At 35.3% G+C, this 21,036-nt stretch overlaps 3 protein-coding genes across 3 annotated transcripts; 1 reads left to right on the top strand and 2 right to left on the bottom strand.

The window, feature by feature from the left end:
* The first annotated feature begins 118 nt into the window (after window positions 1–118).
* On the top strand, window positions 119–2,353 carry LOC124931104 (endoglucanase 1-like). The gene is made up of 6 exons (XM_047471493.1): window positions 119–405; window positions 489–695; window positions 763–963; window positions 1,032–1,124; window positions 1,198–1,359; window positions 1,434–2,353. Exons 1-6 carry the CDS (start codon window positions 166–168, stop codon window positions 2,025–2,027), a joined length of 1,497 nt encoding a protein of 498 aa, XP_047327449.1. The 5' UTR covers window positions 119–165; the 3' UTR covers window positions 2,028–2,353.
* Window positions 2,354–3,198: 845 nt separating this feature from the next.
* On the bottom strand, window positions 3,199–7,097 carry LOC124929164 (sucrose synthase 2). Its single transcript, XM_047469455.1, has 15 exons — window positions 6,939–7,097; window positions 6,714–6,846; window positions 6,457–6,608; window positions 6,187–6,379; window positions 5,989–6,107; window positions 5,680–5,896; window positions 5,510–5,605; window positions 5,258–5,431; window positions 5,043–5,159; window positions 4,794–4,960; window positions 4,490–4,714; window positions 4,094–4,415; window positions 3,761–4,005; window positions 3,551–3,689; window positions 3,199–3,457 (listed from the first exon to the last, which is right to left on the bottom strand). Exons 1-15 carry the CDS (start codon window positions 7,034–7,036, stop codon window positions 3,419–3,421), a joined length of 2,436 nt encoding a protein of 811 aa, XP_047325411.1. The 5' UTR covers window positions 7,037–7,097; the 3' UTR covers window positions 3,199–3,418.
* Window positions 7,098–18,683: 11,586 nt separating this feature from the next.
* LOC124929719 (glycine-rich cell wall structural protein 1-like) lies at window positions 18,684–19,766 on the bottom strand. The gene has a single exon (XM_047470113.1). It carries the CDS (start codon window positions 19,764–19,766, stop codon window positions 18,684–18,686), a length of 1,083 nt encoding a protein of 360 aa, XP_047326069.1.
* Window positions 19,767–21,036: the final 1,270 nt, after the last annotated feature.

The following is a 21,036-nucleotide window of genomic DNA, read 5'->3' as shown; positions in this document are numbered from 1 at the left end:
ATTTTTGTGAGGATAATTATAAGAAAATATAAAACTTATGAAAAAAAAACCCTTCTCGTTACCATCCTATATATATGGGCTATTAACCATTTGCCAGCAATATTATGCCATAGTGGGAAGCCTCCTTCCTTCCTCGTTTCTTTCTATCTGTTTTGCAGTCTGAAAATGGCGTCTTCACTTCTCATGTTTTCTCTCTTCATCTTCCTCGCTTCGTCTCTCTTCCTCTCCCATGCCTTCCCCGGTAAACACCCCCATTCCCATACCAGCTCCGCCCAACACAATTACAAAGATGCTCTCACCAAATCTATCCTTTTTTTCGAGGGTCAGAGATCAGGGAAGCTTCCTTCTAACCAGAGAATGACTTGGAGAAAAGACTCCGCTCTCTCTGATGGCTCCTCCGTCAATGTAAACATACCTTACCCACATTCTATATTCTCTTAACTTTCTCGTTCTAAACATCCATGATCCATCTCTGTTCGAAATTACAGGTTGACTTGGTGGGAGGTTATTATGATGCAGGGGATAATGTGAAATTTGGGTTTCCAATGGCGTTCACAATCACAATGCTTTCATGGAGTGTGATTGAGTTTGGCGGGTTAATGAAATCTGAATTGCAGAATTCAAGACAAGCTATCCGTTGGGGTACTGATTATCTTCTTAAAGCAACAGCTCAACCAGACACTATATACGTTCAGGTTTGAATTACTCTTTTTCAAAGTTTTCACAAAAAAAATACTCTTATGGGTTTTCGTTTCTACTTAGGTTGGTGATCCTAGCAAGGACCATGCTTGCTGGGAAAGGCCAGAGGATATGGATACTGAAAGAACAGTGTTGAAGATAGACAGAAACAACCCAGGTACAGACGTGGCGGCCGAGACCGCCGCCGCTCTGGCCGCCGCTTCCCTGGTTTTCCGGAGAGTGGATCCTGCTTACTCCAATACCCTCATCAGAAGAGCCATCAAGGTAATAATAAACCACAGTCCGAAACAGTTATTATTGTTTTTATATTTACTTATCTGTGTTCATTTTAGGTGTTCAAATTTGCTGACAAATACAGAGGAAGTTACAGCGACAAGTTGGGGAGTCTTGTCTGCCCTTTTTACTGCTCTTACTCTGGTTTTCAGGTATTAGTTTCTTTAAAACTTAAAAAGCTGTGTTCTTGATTTAAAATGTGTTGAATTTGTGGGGGGTCTGAAGGATGAACTTTTATGGGGCGCTGCTTGGCTACACGAGGCCACGAAAGATCCATCATACCTTAGCTACATTGAAGCAAATGGCCAAACTCTTGGGGCGAACGAAGGTGGCAACACGTTTAGTTGGGATAACAAACATGTCGGAGCAAGAATCCTTCTATCTAAGGTGGTAACCCTTTTGTTCAATTCAATTCAATTAACCCATGTTCATTCAGAGATTATAACATTGTATTTGTTCAGGCATTTTTGACCCAAAAGGTTCAATCTCTACATGATTATAAAAGACGATCCGATGATTTCATATGTTCAATTATTCCTGGTTCTCAAACTCCATACACTCCAGGCGGATTACTATTCAAGATGAAGGAGAGTAACATGCAGTATGTAACTACAACCTCGTTCCTATTACTAACCTACGCGAACTACCTTGCCTCCTCCCATAAGACAGTGAGCTGCGGCGGAACTGTTGTTACTCCGAAAACACTCCGTTCAATAGCAAAGAAACAGGTGGATTATATATTGGGTTCTAATCCATTGAAAATGTCGTACATGGTCGGGTATGGTCCGAAGTATCCAGTAAGGGTTCATCACAGGGCATCTTCTATTCCATCAATGTCGTCCCATCCGGAGAAGATACCCTGTTCTTCCGGGTTTGGTTTCTTTAATACTCAGTCTGCTAACCCTAATGTTCTTGTGGGGGCTATTGTGGGTGGGCCAGATCAAAATGATGGGTTTCCTGATCAACGGTCTGACTACTTACATTCGGAACCGGCTACCTATATCAATGCACCGCTGGTTGGATCTTTGGCTTATCTTGCGCACTCATTTCACTAGCTAGCTTTGAATCAAAGGAAGGGCAAATGGAAGTGTTTTTATCTTTACTAATAAATAAATATTTAGCTTTGGTTTGAATCAATCAATCGGTCGGTCGGTCTCAACTGCCCAGGATTGAGCTAGCTAGTAGGCTAGCCCTAGTAGTTATATTGTAGGCCTTTTTCTATGTTAATCGTGAACCGAGACACAGAAGAAGAGGGGCTAGTTTAGTGAAAGAGGGCGCCCAATGTATGTTTGACCATTGGGCTGGGCTAGTCTAGTCTAGTCATAGTTTTCTAGTTTGATTGTGATTTCAGTATCTTGTGAAGGTACACAATATTTCAGCCTTTTCAGATTGCCATTCTTCTCTGCCATTCTTCTCTGTTCTGACGTTTGCCTGAACCTCTGCCCTTATAACCATAATATTATTCTTAACTAAAATTGTTATTTTTTTTTCTTATTATTAATTTTTTTTAATTAAAAATAATAATTTACAATAAAAAAATACAAATGAATGAGATCTAAAAAATAGTGTTACAAGTAAGTCCATTATACTTGAGAAACAAATATAAATAAATGTTAATGATGATAATTCCATATTTTTGTAAAAAAATTCTTGACTAAACTAATGACAGTAAAAAAATAATTATTTTATATAAATAAAACATATCCTTCATACACTTTTTGTTATTCATCAAAACTTCACGTCTATTAGAAAATATTTGTTGAGAATGTCTCACACTTTGTAAAAATAAAAATAGTTTTATAAACTATTAATTAATTTAGAACTAATTAAAGGACAAAAGTGATTCTTTGACTTGGCAAAAAGTTAAAAATAAAAAAATTATAAATGGAATGCATATGTGGTAATAACCCTCTAGTTTAGGGTTATTCCATATCAAATTTCCCTTTACATGACATATTTGTGTGTTTTAAAATGTTGATTTTTATTTTTTTTAATTATTTATTTTAAATATAATAACTTATAAATTTTAAATTATAAACTAGCTTTTTAAATTATTTTTTCTATATATAAAATAATATACTTATAAATATATATTTGTAAAATAAATGTAAATATTTTGATCTGACTATATATCTATGGAGTATAGACTCAACTAAAAACTAAACTTTGGTTGAATATTTTGAAATATCACATAAGATGATCAAATTGAAATATTTTTCATTGTCAAGATGAAAATGTTGATTGATATTCAAGGAGGTGAAAAACAAAGCAGCATTTTCAAATGCACACACAAATAACAGTAAGAAAAAACCCTTAAAACAACATTGTATTTTCCTTCTTCTTAGAATAGCATAGCATAGTAGTAAGTTGTGCATAGATATATCTCCAGCAACTTTTTATTTAAGTTATTAGCTAAAACAACAACAAAGTTAAAACAAGTTCCATTTTAATGCCCCTCATCCACAGCCAATGGCACTGATTTCACCTGAAAAGTTAAAACCATAAAATTATTGTAAAATGATCCAAAATACTTTGCATGCAATTTGATCCAGAAACATCATGTGTATTCATGACTGACCAGGTCGCGATACTTGAGAATGTAAAACATCTCCAGATAACGCTGAGTCTCGCGCCTATCCAGTTTCGAGACGTGTTTCCAGAACCCATAAACTCCAGCCAAAGTCATTAACCTTTCCGAGTAAATCTTCCATGTATAACTGAACAATTGTAATTGATTATATGAACATATATATATGGAAAGTAAATGAAGAATGAATTTGAAACAAACCTCTCATAGATCCTTTCTAGCCCAGCTTTAGAGATTTCTTCCCAATAAGCAGGTTCCTCATTGCATCTTTCGAAGAAATTCACTAAGAGTGTTGAAACTTTTTCAGGATGGTAAGGATCGATGTGAAATCCTGAAACCCCGTCTTCAATAATCTCTGCCGGACCACCATGACAAGTTGCAAAAGTTGGAAGTCCACAGTTCATTGCCTCCACAACAGTAAGCCCAAAGGCTTCGTAAAATGCAGGCTTTAAAAGATAAAAGGATTCACAATTAAAGGGGTTTAAACTTGAAAGAAGACAAGTAAGAAGTTCATGATCAATGATCAGTATGTACCTGAACAAAAACACCTTTCTTATCGGCTATGTATCGATAAAGCTCACCATTTTGTGTGCGGTTCGTCTGAGAAGCTATCCATCTGAACTCACCCTGCAAATTGTGTTCCTTGATGAGGGCGTGCATTTTCTCGATCTCTTCAATCTCTTCTCTATCGCTTGACTTGCTAACATCGTTATAACCTGCTACCACAACGAGGTTAACTAACTCTCTTAGCCTCGCATTCTTTGCATAGCATTCCACCAGCCCGGTTATGTTTTTGACTCGATCAAGCCTCGCCATAGAGAAAATAATAGGCTTCGATTCATCGCTCAACTTCCCACTGCATGGGCATCAAACAGACAAGTTTGAGTTTTCAATTCTTACAATTAAAAAGAAGTGATTACATGTACTCACATGTGTTCTTCATTTTGGGTTGGATCAAACAGAAGCTTTTCAATTGAAGCATGCAAGGATGATAGTCTTTTTTCAGTCTGGGAATAGGGGAAGTAAACAGTCATATCAGCTCCGGGCGACACAATGTTGAACTTGGGATCAAAAACATCGATACCATGAACAACCCGATACAGGCCTGGAAGGGTGAATGCTGTGTGGCTCTCGTACTGACCAACTGTGTGTTTCCTGTAATACAACAAAAGATTGAAACAGACTAAATAAACAAAACTCAAAATCTAACTAATGACTTAAAAAAGACACTTACGACCCGGCGATCTCTTGATACGTGCTTGTGATGATAAAATCAGAACTGTTCATTGCTAAGAGGTCAGCAGTAAATTGACACGAGAAATGATACTTTTCTTCGTATTTCTTCCAATACGTGTCGGATTCTGGGTACTTTGTTTTCTCCAAAGCATGAGCAATCGTGCACTGCAGAAATGAAAACAAAAAAAATCAGAAACACTTTCTGGATTTGGATAGGAATCTTTATCAAAATAAATACTCTTTTCACCTGAGTGACTCCCATCTTATGAGCCATCAGAGATGCCACAAGATTTCCATCACTGTAATTTCCTATAATCAAATCGGGCACACCATGTAATTCTGCAGCAATTTCACTCGAAGCGTCCTAACACCACAATTGAAAGCAGGCAGTTTCAAATTTCAATGAACCAAGAAAAGAATATTACAAAAATCCACAGATCATGAAATTGTCCTAGCTATAACCTCTGCATAAGTCTCGAGATAAGGCCACACATCGAATCTGGAGATCCATTTACGGAGAATACCATGCTCGGTTCTGAAGGGTACTCGTAAAATATGCGAATATTCTGTTCCACTAACTCTTTCAAGCCTTTGGTTACACGAGGTACCTTTCGCATCAGGAATCAATCGTGTCACCTTAAAGATAAGACAATAAAGTTAAATTAGTATGAAATAAGACAGCACAATTGAAGATAAACGATCCTATGAACTTACAATTAGAATCCTGGGAGTAATATCCAGTCCCTGCTGCTTAATCCTCGAAAGCATTTCACTCTCGAGAGCTCGCACTTGGTCCAATATGTAAACAATCTGCACAATCAGATCTCGATTCAATAAACAAACACTCATTGGTGAGAATGATGATATATATGGAATCTTGATACCTGTCCGCCAGTGTCTGGCAAGCCCAAAACATTTGCTTGCCCAAAGTAGCCATGAATGGAGAGGATCACGACATTAAACACCATTGGAATTCTTCCAAGAAACTTTTCCAAGACGGATGGATCTGGAGCTTGAAGAATGTCTGACAGGAGATGCATCATCTCAAGAACACGTTTAGCATTGTCTCCCCACCCCTTTTCAAATCCAAGTGCTTGCATACTGATGACAATCAAATCATCTCATCTCATCTCATCTCATTAAGAAAAGAATAGCTGGATTTCACATATAGTAAAGAAAAAAAGAAAGCTTACTCATGTTCAAAATTAGAAAAGGGCATGTCGTTTGGTAGCTTTGAAAGATAATCCTCTGCTTTTGCCAATGCAGACTCAAGTCTAGTTATGCTAGATATCCTATCATTCAACATCAGTACCTATATATATCTCCACAGATTATGATTTCAACCTTTAACAACAACCTAGCTAGTTATTATGACAGATAATGAATCTTACATGGCCTTTGTATCTATGAGCTCTTAGGAAATCCAACAATGGCGCCAAACAATCTCTGTTTCGGAACATTTTTGAAGACAAGTGACGGTTGAGGAATAAAACACCATTTCCAATGGATGAAGATCTCGATGGACGTGGAAAAGTTGCATTGAATGGTTCAAAATCAAGTTCAAGCACAAATGGATTGCTGTCACTGGTCCATCATGAAAGAGAGAGAAATCATTTCAAATTTGAAGAGGCATATTATTATTTGAAAAAGGTGGAACTTACTGTCCATTTACAAGCTGTTCCTTGAACTGTAAGTACTCAGATACAGTCAACTGATCGACGTTTAGTTCAGAGACATTAACACGAACATATTCCCAAACACCCGGCCTGGGCCTTAGAGCGATGGCCACAAAAGGCGGCAAGATTATAGCTTCCTATATTATATATAATTATTATTAAATGGGTGGGTTGCAGCAAAGAAAGAAAGAAAGAAAGAAAGAAAGAAAGAAAGAAAGAAAGAAAGAAAGAAAGAAAGAGACCTGAGCGGACTTGAGAACTTCACCGAAGGGACCTTCGCTGAGCTTCTTCTTGGAGGAATCTTCGGCGACCATGTTGTCGAGCTCATCGACGAGGCTGTGAGGTTGCAGCAAACCCTTACCCTGGGCGACATATCTAATTGAAAGACAAAAGGAGGGTAGGGGGGGAAATTAGCTAGCTAGCTAGCTTGATAGCTAGAATGAAGAGGAAATTAAGTAAGAACGAACCTGGAAAGAAGAGAGACGAGCTCGTTGCGGTGATCGGAAAGGGTATCCTCTACCCTTTCCCTCATGCTAGGAATTCTTTTCAATTCGGGAGACGCCATGGACAAAGCTTGATTGATGAGTGGTGTTTCCAGTGTGTATAATAATAGAGCAGAGGATTGAAGGATATTATATAATATAGGCTACAAGGACATTCATCGGGAAATGAAGGAGGAGGTGATGAAATATAGAGACGACACGTGGCAATGGAATATTGTAGAAACTAGAAACAGACGGTTTAGGCGCGGCGGGAAGTATTTATTATTCACTGATGATGATGAATAGTCAGTGAGTCAGTCAGTCAGTCAATAATACAGACAAGGACTCATGTATTATTCAAACTCCTAAAGGACTACAAACACATTACGTTATCATCATATCAAAATAAAATCAAAATTGAATTTGTCTTAGCTTTTTTTTTTCTTATCATTTTATGTTTTATTTTGTATCACTCTACAAAAATAGATTGACTTTTCATTTTTCATTTTTTCTTTTACTTTTAACTTATTCTATATAATCACTAATTTGTGTAAAAGTGTTACAAAATGAAACAATGATTGAGGTGTTCCTTGCCATTATGGGCAGATTTTAAATTCCAGGTAAACGGGTCAGAGTTTTGTTTTATGAAAACGAGTTAGAGTATAAATACTTTTTTTTTTGGTATTTTTCTCAAAACAGAGCAAAGTTGAGAGAGAGTGAATTACAGATCTAGAGTTTTCTGGTTTTCTTTTCTTCTTGTTCTTTGACTGATCCAGAGAGAAAGATTGGGGGAGCTTTTGATTGTGGAGTAGTTTAATCATTCCTAGTGTAATCACTTCTTTCATTTGAGAGCAGTGCATGTAAGTTTCTACTATTGACATTTGTTTGATTTAGTAAAACGTATCCCTCCCGTGAACGTAGGTCGATTTTGACCGAACCACGTATATTGTGTTGTCGTTTATTGCTTTGTGCTATTTCAGTCTTCGTAATCTGTTTGTTGTCATAGACGATTTGGAAATTGATTTGTTACAAGTTTGATTTCGAAGAGGATCCATAGTTTTGCTGTTGCAAAACCCAACAGTGGTATCAGAGCAGTATTGATTGGTTATCTGTTTTAACATTGGAGTAGAGTGCTCTACTAGTTATTTGGCGAAATTCATAGAAGAGATCAACTGGTTTCTTTGCTGGGGTTTTTGTTAGTTGTTAAGGCAGTAATAATGGGGAAATCTAGACCTGATATGGTGAGTCTGAATGGTACAAACTACAGGCAATGGAAACTGATGATTAGTGATCGGTTAGTTTCAGATTATTTGAATGAAAATTAAAAATGAGGGTGTTAGACATGAGACTACAAAAGAGGCTGATTGGAAAAAGACAGATAGAAAGGCCTGCAGCTTTATTCGTTCCTGGGTTGGTGTGAATGTTGTGCACCATGTTGAGAATGAGACTACGGCGTATGGTGTGTGGAGCAAACTTGAAACTCTCTATGTTGGGAGGTCAGCAGGGAATAAAGCAGCACTAGTACGAAGGCTGGTGAATCTGAATTACATTGATAATAAATCAATTGCTGAGCACTTGAATGAATTTCAAAATATTTTGAATCAATTGAGTAGTATGAAGATAAACTTTGATGATGAGGTGCAAGCACTTTTAGTCCTTGGATCTTTGCCTGCAAGTTGGGAGACACTTATTATCACTCTCAGCAACTCAGCACCAAATGGTACAGTCAATATGGCATTTGTCACCAGTTCTTTATTTGATGAAGAGAATCGAAAGGGGGATAAACCCTCTAAGTCTGATATGTTGGTGGTTGATAGAGGAAGATCAAAGGATAATAGAAGTGGTTCGAGTAGAGGAAAGTCTATAAGCAAGTCTAGAGCTACAAAGAAGGATGTTACTTGCCATTACTGTGGCAAAATGGGTCACTGGAAAAACGAGTACTGGAAATTTTAAAATGATAAAGCGAAGGGTACAGTGAAGCCCATAGAAAAGAAAGAACAGAGTGCAGATACATCTGCTTATGCTTCAGATGGTGATCTGACATATGCTTCTAACTGTCAAGACTCTTGTCTTAGCACATCTTCAAATGAAACAGCATGGATTGTTGACACAGGTGCCTCATTCCATATTACTCCACACAAAGGTTACTTCCAGTCCTACAAAGCTGGTGATTATGGTGAGGTTCGCATGGGTAACAGTGGTGTGTCCAATATAGTTGGTCTTGGTGATGTTAGAATCAAGACAAACATGGGCTGCTTCATGACATTGAGAGATGTAAGACATGTTTCTAATTTGAGAATGAATTTGATTTCAGCAGGTAAGCTCGATGATGGAGGCTACCATAATGTTTTCAGTGGTGGAGCATGGAAGCTAAGCAAGGGTTCATTGGTTGTTGCACGAGGTAAGAAATGTTGTTCCTTATATAAGACAAATTTGAAAATTGTCTATAATGCAGCATATTCTGTTTTGATGGAGTCATCCTCTGAGTTGTGGCACAAGAGACTAGGTCACATTAGTGAAAAGGGGCTGAATGTTTTGATCAAGAGGAATGAGTTATTGAATCTCAAGGATGCTCATCTTGAAAATTGTGAGCATTGTTTGAAGGGTAAGCAGAATGGAGTCTCCTTTAGTAAGTCAAAAATTGAACTGAAAAAGAATGTCCTTGAACTGGTCCATACAGATGTTTGTGGTCCTATGAAGATTAAATCCATAGGCGGTGCTTCCTATTTTGTAACCTTCATAGACGATGCATCTAGGAAGGTTTGGGCCTATGCTATAAAGTCCAAGGATGAGGTTGCAGCAAAGTTTGAGGTCTTTCACAAGCTGGTTGAAAGAGAGACAAGAAGAAAACTGATGAGGGTGCGGTCAGATAACGGGGGAGAGTACATATGCTCATTTGATGATTATTGCAAAGAGTAGAGTATTCGACATGAATAGACTGTGCCCAAGACTCCACAACAAAATGGTGTGGCAGAGAGGATGAACAGAACAATGTTGGAACGGATGAGGAGTATGCTCTCCCATGTCAGGTTGGCTAAGCATTTTTGGGCTGAAGCCATGAGCACTGCAGTGTATGTGATCAACTGTTCTCCCTCCAAGCTATTGAATAATAAGTGTGCAGAAATCGTCTAGTCAAATAAAAATGTTAATTATGACTATTTACGTGTTTTTGGTTGTAGAGCTTTTGTGCATGTTACAAAAGATGAGAGGTCTAAGCTAGATGCAAAACCAGACAATGCATATTTTTGGGGTATGGTGATGAAAAGTGGGGATACAAGTGTTATGACCCAGTTGATAAGAAGGTTTTGAGAAACCGAGATGTGTATTTCTTGAAGATCAGGCTATTGAGAATTTTGAAGATGGTGAAAAGTTTGATGCATACATATGTGACCTTTCTGGTCTTGACTTGTCTCATGATGTTGAGGAGACAAGGCCACATGTAACTTCAGACTCAGATAGTGATGATGATGTTCCTCAGGGTCAAGCTGTAGGCCATGAAAATGTTACTAATATTGAAGCTGATCTTGGTGATAATGTTGAGGTTGATTTTGAAGTTCAACAAGAAGATGGAAATCAATAGAATCAACAAACGGAGGTACTTAGGAGGTCTACTAAGGAGAAAAGATTAAGTTCTAAGTACCCTGCTACAGAGTATGTCCTTCTAACTAATTTTGGGGAGCCTATATTTTACAAGGAGGCTCTTGAGGATGCTCATAAGGAAGAATGAATAGCTGCCATGGATGAAGAGATGAAGTCATTGCTGAAAAATGGCACATATGAACTGGTTCAAAGACCAAAGAACAGAAAAGTATTACAAAATGAATGGGTGTACAAGATCAAACAAGAAGGTGATGATTGCAAGACAAGATATAAGGCTAGGCTAGTTGTCAAAGGTTTTGGCAAGAGGCATGGAATCGATTATGATGAGATTTTCTCACCGGTAGTGAAGATGACTTTTATCCGGGTGGTGTTAAGTCTAGCTGCTTGTATGGATCTTGAGGTTAAACAGCTTGATGTCAAGACTGTATTTCTCCATGGTGATTTGGATGAAGATGTTTATATGGAGCAACCTGAAGATTATAATAAGAAAGATGAGGAAAACAAGGTGTGCAAACTTGTCAAAAGTCTGTACGGTTTGAAGCAAGCACCAAGGCAGTGGTATCTTAAGTTTGAGTCGTTCATGACCATCCATGGGTACATGCAAACGTCTACAGATCACTGTGTCTTTGTGTAAAAGTTTGCTTCTAATGATTTTTATTATACTTCTCCTATATGTTGATGACATGCTGATTGTTGGGAGAGACAAGCTCAAGATTGCCAAGTTGAAAAAGGATTTGGCTAAGTTTTTTGAGATGAAAGACTTGGGTCAAGCAAGACAAATTCTTGGAATGCAGGTCATTCGTGATCGGGTGAAGAAAAGGCTATGGTTATCTCAAGAGAGATATATTGAGAAGATTCTAAAATGATTCTGTATGGACAAGGCAAAGCCAGTTGCTTGTCCATTGGCTACACACTTGAAAATAAACAAGACAATGTCTCCCAAGGATGAAGTGGAAAGACAAAAAATGTGCAGTGTTCCACATGCTTCAGCAATAGGCAGTCTGATGTATGCAATGGTCTGTACAAGACCGGATATAGCTCATGCGGTTGGAGTACTTAGTCGTTTCCTTTCAAATCCCGCTAAGATACACTAGGAAGCGATTAAGTGGCTAATGAGATATCTTCGAAGGACCTCCAAATACGCTGTGTTATGGTACTAGAAAGCCACATATTGAATGATTTTCTGATTCAGATATGAGTGGTGATATTGACACTATGAGATCAACTTCAGGGTATTTGTTTACCTTTAGAGGAGGAGCTGTATCATGGCAGTCTCATCTACAGAAATGTGTTGCTTTGTCTACTAAAGAAGCTGAATATATTGTCATTACTGAATGTTGTAAGGAAATGAGATGGATGAAAGAATTGTTGAAAGAAATAAGCATTGCACAAGACAGGTTTGTGGTGTTTAGTGACTCACAAAGTGCTATACATGTGAGCAAGAATCCAAGTTTCCATTCACGTTCAAAACACATCCAAAGAAGGTACCATTGGATCCGTGAAGTGCTCGAGCAGAAGGAGTTATACTTAGAAAAAGTGCATACAGATGAGAACGGGTCAGATATGATGACAAAGGGCTTGCCAAGAGGCAAGCATGAGATATGTTGTGCCAAAGCCGAAATGGTTCTGGTAGAAGCGTCGCGATGATGAATGTTTATAGCAACATTCTCCCATGGCTCGGAAGGGGGAGAATTGTTGAGGTGTTCCTTGCCATTACGGGCGGATTTTAAATTCCGGGTAAACGGGTCAAGGTTTTCTTTTATGAAAACGGGTTAGAGTATAAATACTTTTTTTTGGTATTTTTCTCAAAACAGAACAAAGTTGAGAGAGAGTGAATTACAGATCTAGGCAAGGTTTTAAAATACGCGGTCCGACCGGCGGTCCAACCGGTCCGACCGCGAAACGGTTTGGTGAGCGGTCCGGGTTTTACCTTCAAAACGGTCACCTTTCGAACCGATCAAAATCCGGTCCGACCGGCCGGCTTAACCTGAAAAACAAACCGGTTTTTTCCGGTTGGAAAGGTAAATTATATAAATTTTATATAATTATTATTATAATATTATTATAATATTATTATAATAATATTTAATTTTTTTTTGTCTATACTCAGTACTTTACTAGCTGTGAGCCTGTGAGTCTATATTTATTATTACTTTTTGCTTTTGTTTTTGCTTTTGTTTTAACTTATCTTTTGCTTTAACTTATCATAGTAAACACTAAACAGAAACAGAGAGAAAGAAAGAAATGACGAAGGAGAAAGGTTGAAGACGAAGGAGAAAGGTTGAAGACGAAGGAGAAAGACGATTATCTACTTTAGATCTTTGGCTGTTCTTCAGATCTACATTTGTTTGTCAAATTTTCGGTTGTTCTTCAGATCTTCAGTAAGTATGAATTCTTGTAGTATTTTTGATAATATGTTGGTTTATCATTGATGAGCAGCAAACAATGAATATGCAATTAGGATTCATTGTTTAATTAGGGTTTAGAAGAGAATGAGCAGCAAACAATGAATATGCAATTAGGATTCATTCTTCAATTAGGGTTTTTTAATTTAGGTATTGTAATTAGGGTTCTTCAATGTGATGTGTGGGTTTATTAATTTGCTTATTGTTTAATGGATTTGCTGACTGTTGATTGCTTCAATTTAGTTATTGGTATTGAATTTGTTGACTGATTGTTGGATGTGGGTAAACTGGTTTTAATTTAGGTATTGTTGATTGATTGTTGGATGTGGGTAAACTGGTTTTTAATTTAAGTATTGTTGACTGATTGTTGGATGTGGGTAAACTGGTTTTTAATTTAGGTATTGTATAAACGGTTTTTTAATTTAGGTATTGTTTAGTAATCTAGATGTGTGGTTGTTCAATTCATTAATTATTAATTATCTTATAACTGTTTTTCAAGTCTTTAATATATGTTAATTATTTATTAATTTGTTTGTTTAATTATTGATAGGTAATTGACTAATTGTTTAACTTATTAGGAATGTCAAACTCGGGAGCTATTCGTCCTGAATCAGAAGTTGAAACTCCAACAACACAATCAAGCACTATTCCAAATGTGAGATCTAAGTCGGATGCAGCCTGGGAATATGCAATTCTACTCGAACATATGGGTAAGAATCTTTTGACTAATTGGTGTTATTGTTGTTTTGAATCTTTTGATTGTAAGGAATTATAGATATTTCATATTTGGTGTGATTGTTATATTGATTGTAGGGAATTATGGTTATTTTATTTGTTAATTTGATTGTAGAGAATTATTGGATATTTGGTATAATATAAATTTAATTGACAATTATTAAGTTCAATTAGTATTTATTTGATTATTTTTATATGTCTAACTAATTTATATATATAATTTATGTATTAATATATTTAAATTTATTTAAAAAAAAATAAAAAAAAATCCGGTTCAACCAGTGGTTTAACCGGTTGAACCGGTCGGATCGAAGTACAGCACAAAAACCGGGTTGATGAACGAAACGATTTTCAAAACCTTGGATCTAGGGTTTTCTGGTTTCCTTCTTCTTCTTGTTCTTTGGCTGATCCAGAGAGAAAGATTGGGGGAACTTTTGATTGTGGAGTAGTCCAATCATTCCTAGTGTAATTACTTTTTTCATTTGAGAGCAGGGCATGTAAGTTTCTACTATTGACATTTGTTTGATTTACTAAAACTTATCCCTCTCGTGGACGTAAGTCGATTTTGACCGAACCACGTATATTGTGTTGTCGTTTATTGCTTTGTGCTATTTCAGTCTTCGTAATCTGTTTGTCGTCATAGACGATTTGAAACTGATTTGTTACAAGTTTGATTTCGAAGAAGATTCATAGTTTGAACTAAAAACCCAACAACAACAAATTTGAACTAAAAAATCACCTGACCACGATGATTATTTTCAAATAACCTAAGTTATAACACTAATCCTTATCCAAACAAGAGCATAATAAACCTTTTTTTATTAAAAAAAACAGTAAACTGTGTGTTAAATATATGTTAAGCATGGAATACTCTTTGTGAATTGTGACCCACCTTTTTTTTTACATATGTTGAGCATGGAATACCTTAGCAAGATAGAATACCTTAACCTTATAATCAACTTGGGGGCAAACATTAGAAAAAACAGTTAGGCCTTGTTCTCTTGAGATTTTTTAAAAAATTTATCCAAAATTAATTTTCAAATCAATCACTCCTCAACAATTGCATCACACATTTCATTAACCAAAATACTAAAAATACCTTCTATTTTAAATTATTATTTTTTATTTTATTCATATATATATATATATATATATCAATACTCTTTAAGTCTTTCTACCCAAAATAATCATCAATCATCACTTTTTTCCCTCTCTAAATTTTTTCAAAAACCCCAATCCGAACCGAACCTTATAAAAAGTTGGACAAGTTTAGGAGTGTGATACTGTAGTTGGGCTATGTCCATGTTTTACTTTAGACAACTAATCAGCCCAAATACATAAAATAAGCCCATTAACTTAATTAGTACCACTCTCTCTATTGCTTTCATGCACCAGAAAACTAAACAGATTTATTATGTGAAAATTAATTCAGTAAGGGATAAAACTTTAAACACAGGTCGAAAATTAAGTTATAAAGGAAATAAATAAATAAAAAATATGGAAAAGACAAACATTAGCTAATTATAAATGTTTTATATTTTAACATAAGCCATGGCTTAGTGTAGTTCAACCAATGATATAAGAGAAAGTCACAAACTCAATTTTCATTACTCTAAAATAGATTGTTTATATAATAATAATCACCATTGGAACCCCAATGTCCGTTTTTTGAGATAGGCTAAAACCTCAATCAACGTAAGACGACGTTATTGATAATTTGTTAATTTTTTTTTGTTTAATTAAGGAGAATAAATATGTTATTTTTTTTTAATTAAGGATAATTAATATAACATGCACAATTATAACTAAACATTCCGCATATTTTATTATTAAATTATTATATTTAGGGACGGGGGAGATGTAAGAAACTGAAAAAGTACTTAGGATGAGTTACCTAACCTGTATGAAATTCAATTGAATGTAATATATATACTTTGTTCCTTCGTTTCTCAATTAATCTAATTTACTGTCTGAATTTATTTATTTATTTCAATTTTTTTTTATTTTAACTCTTATAACTCATTATTAGATATATCTTAAATTTAATTATATTATTTTTATAAATTTAATCAATTGTATTTAATATATTTATTTAAATTATTATGTTTATAAATTTGATTATTTATATTGAAATTATTATTTTTAATTTGATTATATATATTTTTAATATTACTATTTAAATTGTTTTTGTAAATTTAATTATTTATATAATATATATTATACCTTATACATTTTAATTCTTATTTTTATATAATAATAAAATTCACTTCATTATCTTAATAGTAACTACTAAATTTAAAACATCTTAATCGTACCAATAAATTAATAATTCATAAAATTGAATACAATCATCCTTAATTTAAGGATTTGTTCGTCATTTTTGATGAAAACTCTATAAAAAAAAAATGATAACTTTCGCCAAAAACTCATGACTAGGGATGGAAACGGGTACCCTACCCATTGGGCACTTTACTCGTCGGGTAGTTAAGTATTCATCACTGAACTTGATTTATATTTTACTATCCAACCCGAACCCGAAGCCGACGAGTATCTTCACTTCTATCCCCATTCCCGATTCTTCGGATACCCAATCCCCGACGAGTACCCCATTATCCGATTAAAAAACTAATTATGAGATTATAAAGTTTGAAGAAAAAAAACATAAATAATTTTAAAATTAGTAATATCGAAATATTAAAAATATAAATAAAAAACATTATTTACTTATATCCTTATTTGGTAGATGTTGAAAAAGATAAACTAAAGTGAAAAATAAAATAAAATAAAAGTTAAAAAAAAAGTTACAAGATTGAATATAAAGAACTATGAAAATTTTGATATTAAAGTAAATTGAAGATGAAGATTTAGATAATATTTGGAGTAATGGAGTGTGGATAAGACTTATTTAATGATGTATTTATGAGATGTTTGTAATGATGAAGAATTTTAAAAGTTATATTAAGTTTTAATAAAAAAATAAATATATATTTTAATATTAATAAAGTCGGGTATTGAGTTTTGGTACCTTCGTCCCCGATCTCGTACCTGACCCGTGGGTACCTTCTCCCCCTTCTTATGCCCGACCCCGAACCCGATTATCGGGTACCCACGGGTATCAGGCATACGAGTTTCCATTGTCATATTTACTTAGGACTCATCCGTGGAGTGAGTTGTAGGTCAAAAAGATATTCTTTTGTCATATCACATTTGTTTTTCTCTGATGACACATTCTAAATTGTTCAGGCTACCTAAATAAATCTTAAACACTTTCGGAATATTCTTTGGTTATTCAGTGCATATTTCAGTTTTCGAGGTAAACTTAATAAGTCAAACATATTTTTTTAAAATTCTATTTTGAATAATGAGGTTGACAAATGAGTTATAGTTCAGAATTTGTGCTATTCCGTTAACATATCTTGGTATGACATTAGGTGATAATTACGACCCAAGGTTTTTGGGACACGGTTATCACTAAAATTGAGTATAAATTTTCTAGATGAAAAAGTAAAATAATCTCGAAATGAATCGGTTAATCCTCATTAAGAGTATGTTGTCAACTATGTCCACATATATTATGTCGTTATTCATTCTTTTTAAGAGTGTGATGATGAAACCCTAAACCCTAATCCCAATTATTTTTTGGTGAACTATCTGGTTTGGTTTGAGTAAAATTGTTGAATTTTCAATAATCATAATAGTCCAATGCGTATAATTCATAATTGTAATATTATGGCGTTTTTTTTAAATTCGTTCAAGAAAGTAAATAGAGTTGTCAAATAATTAATCGTTTTGTTCAAAAATTTACGAGCTAAATGACTCGTTAGTACCATTTTTCCTTAATTTTTTTTATATATATTTTTTTTCATAAATCTCTTTGATTTTGTGATTGAGTGGGTTTGATATATCTTAATTCACTACATCTCCCCTTAATAAGTAAATAATAATAATTTTAATATATATATATATATATATTAAAATATAAATAATTAAGTTTATAAAAAAAAGTAATTTAATGTCTATATATATATAATATAAATAATTAAATTTATAAAAATAATAATTTAAATAATAATATTAAAATATATATAATCAAATAATAATTTAAATTGATATATAAAAAATAAATAATTAAATTTATAAAAATAATAATTTAGATAGATATATTAAAATATAAATAATAAATTTTATAAAAATAATAATTTAAATATATATATATATAATATAAATAATTAAATTTAGAATATATTTAATAATGAGTTATAAAATTTATAATAAAATAAATAAATTTTAACTATAGAGTTGGCTTAAGAAAGAATTAACAGATCAAGATTAAATAAAATAAAAAAAGTAATAAAATAAAAAAGCTTGTTCAAAGAAAGAGTGTTTTGAGATTATGATGTGACGGCCCCACGAAGAATCTCTCACTCCAATTTCGATTTGTATATGAAGTGTTATACGAGTTAGGCCTTCTTCGGATTGAGTTTTTGAAAAAAAGTTAGAGAGGAAAAAAGGTAATGATTGGTGATGATTTTAAGAAAGTAATGATTATTTTTGGTAAAAAGACTTAAAATGTATTGATATATATGAATAAAATAAAAAATAATAATTTAAAATAAAGAATATTTTAGTATTTTGGTTAATGAAATGAGTGATGTGATTGTTAAAAAGTAATTGATTGGAAAATTGTTTTGGGATAGGTTTTTAAAAAACCAAAGAGAACAAGGCCTTAATGTTAAGGGCAGATATAATAAGAACAAACAATTTAATTGGGGTTAACTAATACAACAATTTGCTTGCACTCGAGACATGAATACAACAACACCACGTATATGAAACCCTTAACTTTATTATTGATAATCAAATAACTTATTCCTCACCACCACCAAATTTATTATGGATGGCCATGCACATACGTATAGCATGTCCATAATAATAAAGTAACACTCTTAACTTATAAGTAGTAGTTGATATCACAATCAAAATAACTTAATTAGTACCCTCCACCGATACCACCGCCTTTTCCTCCACCAAAACCACCTCCATATCCACCGCCTTTTCCTCCACCAAAACCACCTCCCCCTGATCCACCACCTATTCCACCTCCAGCACCACCCCCATAACCGCCACCTATTCCACCTCCAGCACCGCCTCCTCCTCCAACACCTCCCCCGGAACCGCCTCCTATTCCACCTCCAGCACCGCCTCCTCCACCTATTCCACCCCCAGAAACGCCGCCTATTCCACCTCCAGCACCGCCTCCTCCTCCAACACCACCCCCAGAACCTCCACCTATTCCACCCCCAGAACCGCCGCCTATTCCACCTCCAGCACCGCCTCCTCCTCCAATACCTCCCCCGGAACCTCCACCTATTCCACCTCCAGCACCGCCTCCTCCTCCAATACCTCCCCCGGAACCGCCACCTATTCCACCTCCAGAACCGCCTCCTCCTCCAATACCACCCCCAGAACCTCCACCTATTCCACCTCCGGAACCGCCGCCTATTCCACCTCCAGCACCACCACCTATTCCACCTCCACCTCCAGCACCGCCTCCTCCTCCAACACCACCCCCGGAACCTCCACCTATTCCACCTCCAGCACCGGCACCGCCTCCTCCTCCAACACCTCCCCCGGAACCGCCACCTATTCCACCTCCGGAACCGCCTCCTCCTCCAATACCTCCCCCGGAACCGCCACCTATTCCACCTCCAGCACCTCCCCCGGAACCTCCACCTATTCCACCTCCGGCACCGCCTCCTCCTCCAACACCACCCCCAGAACCGCCACCTATTCCACCTCCTGCACCGCCTCCTCCTCCAAAACCACCCCCAGAACCTCCACCTATTCCAACACCACCCCCGGAACCTCCACCTATTCCACCACCTTTTCCGCCTGCACCATATCCTATGCCCCCTCCCCCTCCCCCTCCGACACCACCACCATAACCACCGTTAATGCCAAAGCCTCCATCCTTCTCCTCAAGCCTTCGTCCCTTAGCCAAGCCTAAGTTCAACACCACCACCACTAAAAGAAGTACAAAGAAAGCAGTAGTACTCTTAGCATGCTTTCCCATACCTCTTGCTCTCATTAATGGTGGATCTAAGCACATAAAATATGTGTATGTTAACCAAACATACAACACCACATGTAAGTTGCAATGCTAGAAGAGTAGGATTGTATGGTATTTATAGGAAAGAGGAAAATGAACAACAGTAAATAAGTGGGTGATATATTAATGTCATGCAATATATTTTCAAAATGACAGCCGATCGATTAAGAACAAATATTTCAACTTTCTTGACTTTCGATGCTCCTGTCCATGTCTCCAACTCTCAACTAACTTTTAATGACACATGCCTCCATCAGAGTTAACAAAACCATGTATAGCTGCTGCTCCTCTCCTAATACATATATATGCAATGCACATGGTTCAACTTATTGCGATTAATCTATTCCATTTTGTTGACAATATTATTTCAACTTATAAGGAAGTAATTTATCCAACCAGCTTTTAATTCTACACGTCATTTACCTCATTCTATTTGACAAATTATGATACATATAATATAATATAGTATAATATACTTCCATTCCATTCCATTCCATGCATTTACAGAAGTTTCTTCACACACCCAATTATACCATTTTTGTCGCCTTTACCAAATAAACTTGTCGCATGCAGAACTCTCAATATATATATTTATGTATGAGTGTTAATGTCTTATTTCTAAACCAAATGAATAAATCCTTAAATATCAATATAAATTATTTCAGAGCCAGAGTGTTTTTATATAAACTAACTATATATGGGTATCAATCAAATTAATTGTATAAATTTCTAACAAATAAGCTTAAAAAAACCACAACTACTATTTATTTTAAGAAGAAAGTTCTGTTAGTCAATCTATAAGAAGATCAAGGTATAAAAAGATGGTATAAGTGAAATTTAATCAAGTAAGAATGTTGAAAAATTGCTCTAACAACTCGCAATCTATAAACATATATCCTAAATCTCATGACTCAAAACCTGAAGAGCAGATTTTAGACCTACCAGTAATCGGAGAGATGCAAATAGTAATAGGTTACTAATTTGCAGCACCAATACATGTTTCGCCCTGCACAAAAGATTACATTTTTTTTTCTTTAAGAAAAGTTTGAAACTAAGATATAAATAATAATTATAGTATGCACATCTAAGCAATTGAGATCGATTTGTACTTTGTGATTTAATCGATTTATCCTGTTTGAAAATTCAATTGTAATCACATCAATTTGAGAGTAATTTTAGTGGGAATCTAGCATGAGAAATGTCTCTTAGGCAATATTCTCTCCATTTGAGTTAC

This window comes from Impatiens glandulifera, chromosome 3 (genome assembly GCF_907164915.1).
Source record: "Impatiens glandulifera chromosome 3, dImpGla2.1, whole genome shotgun sequence".
Lineage (NCBI taxonomy): Eukaryota > Viridiplantae > Streptophyta > Magnoliopsida > Ericales > Balsaminaceae > Impatiens > Impatiens glandulifera.
Note: the sequence above shows the minus strand (reverse complement) of the source record. Positions and strands in the feature narration are given on the sequence as shown.